Genomic DNA, 9428 nt, shown 5'->3' with positions numbered 1-9428 from the left:
CATCTTCTCTTTTGAAGAAAGGAACTTGAATGCCATCTTCAAGCCTTGCTAAAAATTGTTTACAAAATAGTATCACTCGTAATACCCAAGAGTTTGTTAGAACTGCAGACTTTCAGCTGTACCTCAGACCTTCTAAATCATTATATGCGTTGTAACATGATCTCCAGGTGATGTGTTCGCTCTTTAAAGTTTGAGAAGCGCTGCTGATGGGCATCAACTCAGCATGTGCTCTGAAGGCAAACCTTCAGAGCAGCGACTCTTAAAGTATGGTCCCTGCGCAGTATCAGTATCATCTGAGAACTTGTTAGAAATGCAAGTTCTTATGTCTTACCAAATCAGTCAGGTGGGGCTCAGCCAGCTGTGTGGAGCTTCAGTAAGCTCTGCAGGTGAGTCTGAAGTCTGCTCGTTTGCAGGACCGTTGCTCAGAAGTTGGGCGGTAGATTAGGTGAAAGTAGGAGACACCAGCTTGTCAATCCTCAAGCTTGATTCCTCAGGGCTTCCGCTTCTCAGGTGCACGGGGTGACTGAATTCTCTTACAGTTGTTATTTTAGTGCTCAAACATGGAGATAGATGTTATAGGATCACAGGGAGTTTTAATAAAGTAAACGTTAGTGCATAAAAACAACTCCGTCATTGAAAATTTAGACTCTAAAGAAAATGAAATAGAGCCTTCTACCGATCTTCCAATCACATCTAAAAGGATTGCCTCCTAAGCTTTGATAGTCATCATTACAATTTGTGCATGAGTTTTACAGGCATTAATGTAGGCTTTCAAAATTCACTGTTCCAGGGGAAGAAAATATTTGAATAAAAAGTGCTAGGTTTCAGGCAATGAACCAATGATATATTTATGGCATGCGTGTGCTGCCCAGAGTTGTTAGTTGATTTTTCACACCTGAGCGTGGCTTCAGTCATTTTGGTATATAAGTCCGCTGCTCCTAACTTCCCACTTCTTGAGCAGGATTTCATTTCCAGTCTCAGCCAATGAAGCCTTCCTTGGGATTAATAGGACTCTTTGTCCTTTTTTCTTTGACATGGACTTGTGCTGGGGATTGGTCAGGTATAACATATCATTTGCTGAGGAGGATTTTTTTAAGTGTTGAAAGATGGAGCTTTCAATGTGACTTTTGGATTATTCATAATTTTGGTCTCATTGAATCCTAGCGATAGCTGAGGATACATACAGTGAAGGAGGTTTATTTCAGATGCTTGATCTTTTGATGTTTTCTACTTGAGAGTTACTTTTCTCAACTCCCCTTCTCTTCTGACCCCTGTCAGAGCATGTCAGATTCCCGGGGCTCAAATACTTGAAGTGGGTTGAATATAGGGAGTGCGGGGTGTCCTGGGCTGTGGCAGGACCTCAGAACTCTGTGAGTGTGACATGCTGGGAGGAAACTTTATCAAGGACTCCATTGTCCTTGACATTATTCTTCATAAACCCATTGTGTCTGAGAGGAAGAATTCAGATCAGTTGGGTGATCAATTGTCTTGGTTTACCTTATGCTTTTCCAGTTTTAGCACTAAAAATACTCCTTCCTGAGCAGATGGGATGGATGCTTGCTCTATGCATGAACTGTGGTTTGTCAGTTTCTGATGTCGAAATTTCAGAGTTTCCGTAAGAATTTCCTTGTTCTTATCAAGTTGCCTGTTCACAAGGCCACCCAGACCTGCTGTGTGAATACTTCTAAGGATCAAAGTGTGTTTATCGTGTGCCTTTCTTTCCTTTCCTTAGGAAATATTTTAAAAGACAACAATAAAATCACATAAATATCCATTGGCCCACTCTCCAGCTTTATTAAATCCACAATAATCAGCTATGTTTGTTTATATTTTAATTTCTGGTAGGATCAAAGTTCAGGTAAAGTTGAAGTCCCCATGGCCATCCTTGATTCTATTCTATTCCCTCTTTGCCCAGATGGAAGCTTGGTAATTTTGCATTTCTATATGCATTTTATAATTTTATGTCAAACTGATGGATCCATAAACCTATGTTTTGCAGGCATTCAAAACTGCTATTTCTGTTTCATCCTGCAGCTTTTGTTGTTGTTCCGCACTGTTTGGAGATTTGTAAGTGTGGGCTTGGTTTAACTCTTCTCTGGTACGCTATTGAGTGCATCCATCCTAAGTCGTTTTCATTTTTCTGTTGACAGGTAGAACATTTCCATGTTTGTCTGTTACGCGTGGTTTGTACTCGAGTGTTTTTTGCGCGCCACGGGTGTGCAGGTCGGAAAACCGTCTCTCTCTGGCCCCACTGTTCCCTAACATGGTGTGACAGCTTAGTTCTCCTAGCAGAATGATAGCTGTTCTCATTTTCACCAGCACTTGGTGCTTGCAGATATCTTACTTTTTGACAATCTGAGGGGAAGATAAGGATAACTCAGGCTTAGTTTTTTTCTGAACTTTTACATTTTTAGATGATAATAGATTCATATGTAACTGTGTAATACTTGGCAGTCGTATAAGATGTGATACAGACAGATAAGTGTACCTTTTACTCAATTCCATCCAATGGTAACATCTTGCAAAACTAGAGTACAATTTTACATTAGGATATTGACATCGATTCAGCCAAGTTACAGAACATTTCTATCACAACAAAGACCCCTCAGGTTGCCCTTTGACAGCCCTGTCTACTCGCCTGAATTCCTCATGCCCCCTCTCTTCCCTCCCACCTCAGTCCTCTTATCTTTGGCAAGTATACATCTCTTCTCCATTTCTCTGATCTCGTCATCTCAAGATGTTCCCTAAATGGAGTCATGCAGTATGTTAGTCCCAGGGACTGGCTTTTCCCATTCAGAAGATTCCCTGGAGATCCGTCTACATTGTTGTGTGTATCAACACTTCATTCTCTTTTGTTGATGAGTAGTATTCCGTGGCGTGGTTATATCATCGTTTAACCTTTCACCCATTGAAAAGCATCTGGGATGCTTCTAGATTTTTGTTATTATGAACAAAACTGCTACAAGCATTTGTATATATTTGGTGTGAATATAAATTTTTATTTTCCTGGGATAAATGTCAAAGAGTTCGATTTCTGGATCATATGGTTCTTGTTGTTTAGTTGCTCAGTCGTGTCTGGCTCTTTTGTGACCCCATGGACTGTAGCCCGCCAGGCTCCTCTGTCCTTGGGATTTCCCAGGCAAGAATCCTGGAGTGGGTTGCCATTTCCTTCTCATCTTCCCAACCCAGGGATCAAACCCACGCCTCCTGCACTGGCAGGCAGATTCTTTACCAGTGAGCTGCCAGGGAACCCTGGGTCACATGTAGTCATATGTTTAGGCTTTAAAGAAATCGAGAGGCTAATTTCCAGGGTGGTAATATTTTACATTGACACCAGCAATGTACGAATGGTTCAGTTTCTCCACAGCCTTGTTAACTTTCGATGTCATATTTTTATTTTAGCTACTCTGATAGGTATATAGTAATATCTCCTTGTGATTTTGTTTTATTTTATTTTTTATTTATTTTCCATTTATTTTTATTAGTTGGGGGCTAATTACTTTACAATATTGTAGTGGTTTTTGCCATACATTGACATGAATCAGCCATGTTTTAAATTTATATTTAAATGATGGCTAATGATGTTGGCTAATATCTTTTCACGTGCTTATTTGCAATCTGTGCATTCTCTCAGTGAAAAGACTGCAAGTTATATCATCTTCATTTGGTTGGTGAGTTTTCAGTATTCTCTGAGGCTCCTTTTAGTATTCCAAGTCGGCTAAGAAGAGTTATGCTTAGTGAAGATCACATAAATAGTCAACTTAACTCTATATCTCATGTCCTACCCAATCCAGTAATTTTAGGGTATTGTGATATTCTTCTAGAACCTAGCCCACATAGAAAATTATATTAGAAAATGATTCCTTTTCTCATATACAAAAATTACTGTCCAGTTATATTTAGAGGGGAAAAGAGAAAGCACTCAGACACTCAATTTCTATAAAAGCATAGTTGCTAGGTTTTAGTTTTTTGGACGAGTCTTTATTGCTTCATCAGCCCTTAGTTCATCCTTTTACACATCACGAAGCTGTGCATACAAATGTAGAAACAAAGGCTTGCTTAGAGGAACTTCAGTTGAACACGGGAGATCAAAGATGCTCTATACTTCATAGCAAAAATGGTATAACATACTGATAGTTACAGTCTTAAAGTGCCAGCTCTACAATGACTTTGGAGAACTGGATCAGAAGATTTTATTTTGTATTGAAGGATGTATGTTTGTATAGGTATTTTCAGAGGATGAAGTAATATGCCGAGACCATCTTTAGCAGACTTGCTCATCTCTAAGACTTTTTTTTTTTAAACTTAGCAGAAGAATGATGCTGCAGTTCATGGGGTTGCAAAGAATCAGTCATAATTTTGTGACTGAACAACAGAAGGGTGTTCTCTTTGTTTATGTTAACTGTGCTAAAATTTTCCAGGCTGATCTATGTAACAGCAACACTAACAGAAAGTTTTTCTTTTCTACTTCTTAGCTGTGAAAGTACGCTGCAGCTACTTTTGGTTCTATGCCAAGATTAAACCCACACTATTTCAAAATTTGTACATGAATCCTGATGAAGCATTTTTAGGAGATGACTGCCCTGTAACCTACATTCCACCAGATGGTCATTATGAATTTTTCTACTATTCTAATAAATGTGGCATCATAACCAAAGTAAGAGGAATGGCTCTTTTACCTAAAGTCTGAATGTTGTATGGTTCCTTCAACAGCCCTCAAACCAGAAGTCATTAAGTTTTTATCTATAATATGGCTGGACTGATTTCTCTAATAGTCACATTCAGGACAGAGGAAATTAATGAAGGAGACGATAAATACTTACTTTCTTGTTGGGTAATAACTTCAAAGTCTAATGTGAACCTTGTAAATATAAAATTCAATTAGTGACAGAAAAGTCAGGAAGAAGACAAGTTAGAAAGTTTCCACATCTCAACAGTTTATCATGTTACATTGCAGTTTATAAAGTGATATATTACAGTTTATAACGTTTGGCCTGGTGCAGTCAGAAGGAGGAAATAACATAGTTAAGCATCAGAAGATTTTTCAAAGTGAATGTTTCACATCCTCCAGCCCCACCCAGTCCTGCTCACCAGAGACTTTGACGGGCCTTACTGCACACAGTGAATGATCAACTGTACGAACTGCTAAAAAAAGTTTGATTGGCATTTTGGCTTAATTTAAAAAAATGTTAGCAGCCTACAAAAGTTTGTTGTAAAAATTACTTGCTATTTTGCTCCCTATCCCAAATGGAATATTAAATAGAATTTTTCCAGTCTAGCTGAAAGTCAAATATTGGGTTCCACAGAAAGCAAAATTTAAGGTGGAGTTGAGCATGCAGGATGTTTTATTAAGAAGTGTCTATTTTTATGCCAGTACCATAATGTTTTGACTAATATAGCTTTGTAGGATAGGCTTTTTCCCAAGAGGAAACAGTTCCGTTGATACAGCTATGGATTCAGTGCGTCTGTGGGAGGGACTACGTTTAGGATGGCCTTAACACTGCCCCTCTGAACCAGATGGAGTGCAACTCGTGATGCCCCCCGCTGTGATTGCTTTGATTGCTTTGACGATTCAAGGTTTCTGCCTTCACCACAACTTTAGGGTAGTTTCTTTGCTGTGAACAGTATCGCTGGGGTTTGGACAGGGGCTGTCCTGACTCTGGATGGATTTGGGTAGCATGGGTGTTTGAACAATGCTGACCCCTCTGATCCAGATCGTGGGAGAGCTTTCCATTGTTTGCCTTCACTTCCTTCACCAAAGCCTTGTGATTTTCCGTGTTAGATACTCTACTTCTTAGTTAAATTTATCACTAAGGATCTTATTTTTTGATGCTATTGAAAAGATGGGACTTTTTTCTTTATTTTTTCCATGTATTTTGTTGTTATTGAACAGAAACACAACTAATTTCCCTGGGATTTATAGTGAGTAGGGGCAGCTCCCAGGTTCCAAAGTGCACTCGCAGGGGCTTAGAGCTCAACTCGCTGCGACTGAGCCGCATTCCAGTTACAGCAGTGTTTCTCAAAAGGAGGTATAACCAATCTTTCTCGAATCTGAATCACAAAGATCTTTTTTCTTTCCGTTAACGAGTACTGACTGCCTCTTTTACACAAGCGCTGTGCCAGATTTTAATGCTTGTGTCCATTTAGAAGATAAGGTAGTTTCCCATGAACAGAGGTTGACTGTGGCCACTTTTAGACAGCTTGAAGGATCCACAGCTTCCTATTCAAATAATTATCAAGTTTCCTGAGGCTCTTGAGACAAACGTCCGCTTAAAATCTTTCTTTGTCCCTTTAGACTTTCCAGGAGACTCTTCTGCTTCAGACTAAAGTCAAGTACATCTCAAGTAACTCCGGAGACGCCGCTGAAATGCCGCTGTCCTGTGTTGTCACAAGACAAGCAAGGTGTGCCAGGCTCCTCCCCTGGTTCCCGGCTCCCTCCTCGTTTTCAAGCTAAGACACCGACCCTGAAAGGTTAAAAGGCATAACTAGGGGGAAGCAAAGACACAACCCTATTGGTAACATCAGTTTGTTGATTCCTGGCCCTATATATTTCAGAAGTTATTTCAATTGTCTTCTAGGAAAACGAGTAGCCTGCCAGGCTCCTCTGTCCATGGGATTCTCCAGGCAAGAATGCTGGAATGGGTGGCCATTCCCTTCTCCAGGGGACCTTCCCGACTCAGGGCTTAAACCGGGTCTCCTGTCTTGCAGGCAGACTCTTTACCATCTGAACCACCAGGGAAGCCCTGTATATAATAATACCAGGGATACTGAAAAAGTGGAATGACGATTTTTTTTATATACAACTGTCAGAGTCACTGAAAATCTGATACATCTTAACCAGATCTTAATCAAATCTAGCTATTTTGAAGTTTGAACCCGCATTCAAGGTTCCTGAAAGAAATAAGAAAGTCTAAATGATAGTATATGAACTCACTAAAGATTCAAGGTCAGCATGCTGGACTCAAGATATAGGGAGAGAGATGGAACATACTAGAACAGAATCCATAGGTTAAGATTAATTTTTTTGATATCTTACCAACTTTTAAGAAAGCCTGTAATAATCAAGCTTTTTAGATCATAGCAACTTTGATCAGGTCTTGGCAAACTTCTGATTGTTGGTAGGACTTTATTTGGATAATTTTTCTGTTAGGTTCTTCTGGTTAAAATCTTGATCTGAGTTTCCTTTCTCCCAGTGATTACAGAAGAGCCTCACTACATAGTGTTCTTCTCATAGATGATAATAATAATAATAAATAACAATTAGCATTTATTAATCACCACACTCCTGCACTGTTCCAACACTTGTATAAATGGATTTGTTCTTCATGACAGCTCAGTGAGATAGATACTATTATGCCAATTTAGGGGTAAGGAGGTTGAGGCACAGTGAAATTATTTACCTAAGATCATTTTCTGGTAGATGGTAGAACCAGGAAGTAAACCCAGAGTTTGGTTTCTGAGCCCATGTTACTCAACACCACAAACACCGCCTGCGATGTTCTGGAATAATAAGCAGAAATCAATCCATCTATTAGTCATAGGAATTTGGTCTGAAGTTCAGTCTTGGAAACAGTAAGGTCTGAATAGGTCTTAGATTCATATGATATTTCTATATTTTCTTCCCTCACTTTAGTATGTACCCTTTTAATCTTTTTTTTTTTTTTTTTTTTTGTAGCATGTACCGTTTGTCCAATGAAGCTGAAAGTGGAGATGATGAAACCAGCTCTGCAGACATAGAAGTTGCTTATATAATGCAGTCACAGTAAGGGTCCTCAGAACTGGCGTTTTGTGATTTTGTCCATGCATGCCCTAGATAAGAGCCAATACAGTTGGCAAGGAAATGTCCCCTAATTGTATTAAGGCGTTTTGTACCTAAAAGCTTCCGATTCAGGAATGGGCAGTTCACACCTTCTTTCCTGTGTTTGTTGGAGGTGTTGCTGACTATGTGCTTTTGTTAATATGTCACTAACTTCCAGGGATCCCATCTAAGTAAGCGCTGTCCTTCTGGGGTATCGCATGAAATTCCATGATAAATGCAAAGATGAAAGAAATATCCATCAATTCCAACATCAATGGAGTTCTGAATCTTAAAAAAAAAAAAAAAAGCGTCAAACTGAACCTACAAAGTGGAGGCTTAGATACGTTGGTAATCCTGGTGAAGTGAACTCAGAAATGCCATAATGCTTGCTGGTTACTTCTTCCAGGAAGGACCGAATATCTTCAGGCAGTACAGTTCTGCGCCCTCGAGCCACATCTGAAGGGATATTAAGATAAATCCACATGCATGTTAATTCTGGGTTATCAATAAAGAGGTGGAGCTATGCTATAGAAAGTATTGGGATAGTCTTAGAATATTTCGGTTGTACCTCATAGTTTAACAAGGTCAAAGTATCCTTGTTCACTTAAACATGCACTGCATTTGAATCATTACACACTTAAGGATATTGTCCCAAGGGTAAAATGTTTTCCTTTCTCTTGAATTCTCCTCTTTCACTTTTAATCTACACCCTCTCTCCCATCCACCCCCACAAAAAAAAAAAAAAACAAAACAAAAAACCTGCTTTTCTGATGAATAGCAAGCTCATTGAAATAGTTAAATAATGTTTATATTGGAACTAATTTTAAACTTTCTTCTATTTCAGGAACGATCTGAATACGATATTCTCTCTGTGTGCCAAATGATGTAACTTACTGGAAGAGAAGAAACGAGATCTATGTTCAAAGGCAACTTCTACAATGACTGTTTAGGACTGAAGATTTATTGGGCTGTTTTATAGAAATCAGAGCAGCTGGCATGGAACTGAATGATACCCAATTGTCTATTTCAAAAGCTAATTTTTGATTTTAAATCAAATGGCATGTTGCCTTCTTATCTTTTTTTTCCTTAAAAAGACAGTACTCCAGCTTTTAACTCTATGGAGACTTATTTATGAATAAAGTGTGTTCTATTACCTGTCTGTAATTATTGAACGCCTGTGTCATTTTAAACTTTGATGCTCACTATAAAGAGGTTTTTAAAGGCAAAATGACTAATTCTTCCCTGCTTGGTGGCTGATTCATAAGCTTAGCTAAGGTTTAGTACTAGTTGGATCATTTATTCATTTCATGAACATGCCCTCCTGGAATTTACATTTTGGTAGGGCCCAGACTATTAAAAAACACATATTCTATAATATTCCAGGAATGGGGTAAATGCTACTTAGGAGAAGCGTGTGGCAGAGAAGCGAGACTGGTAACATCCGGGTGAGGGTGGCCGTTCTGCACGTGGCGTCAGGGAATGCCTGCTGGAAGGCGGCTGGCAGAAGACCTGAAGGGTGCGAGGGAGTGACCTCAGAGGCCCGGGAGGGAAGGCTCCGCAAGAAGCATCCCCGAGGGCCCCAGGCCCAGAGCGCTCGCAGCATCAGGCAGGTGCGGTCGGCGGGGGAGGG

The 9428-nt window shown here is 39.6% G+C and overlaps 1 protein-coding gene across 1 annotated transcript; it reads left to right on the top strand.

Moving 5' to 3' along the window:
* Window positions 1–984: 984 nt before the first annotated feature.
* OOSP1 (oocyte secreted protein 1) lies at window positions 985–8682 on the top strand. The gene is made up of 5 exons (XM_065943827.1): window positions 985–1060; window positions 4476–4657; window positions 6296–6402; window positions 7676–7762; window positions 8643–8682. The coding sequence occupies exons 1-5, from the start codon at window positions 985–987 to the stop codon at window positions 8680–8682; spliced, it is 492 nt and encodes a 163-aa protein (XP_065799899.1).
* Window positions 8683–9428: the final 746 nt, after the last annotated feature.

Source organism: Muntiacus reevesi, chromosome 9, assembly GCF_963930625.1.
Source record: "Muntiacus reevesi chromosome 9, mMunRee1.1, whole genome shotgun sequence".
Taxonomy (NCBI): domain Eukaryota; kingdom Metazoa; phylum Chordata; class Mammalia; order Artiodactyla; family Cervidae; genus Muntiacus; species Muntiacus reevesi.
The sequence above is the reverse complement of the archived record's forward strand: the minus strand, read 5'-3'. Positions and strand labels throughout refer to the sequence as shown.

Coding starts and splice junctions, on each gene's coding strand:
- OOSP1 (XM_065943827.1), top strand. CDS start 985: ATGAAGCCTTCCTTGGGATTAATAGGACTCTTTGTCCTTTTTTCTTTG. Junction 1,061..4,475: donor TTGTGCTGGGGATTGGTCAG/GTATAACATATC, acceptor TCTACTTCTTAG/CTGTGAAAGTACGCTGCAGC. Junction 4,658..6,295: donor AATGTGGCATCATAACCAAA/GTAAGAGGAATG, acceptor TTGTCCCTTTAG/ACTTTCCAGGAGACTCTTCT.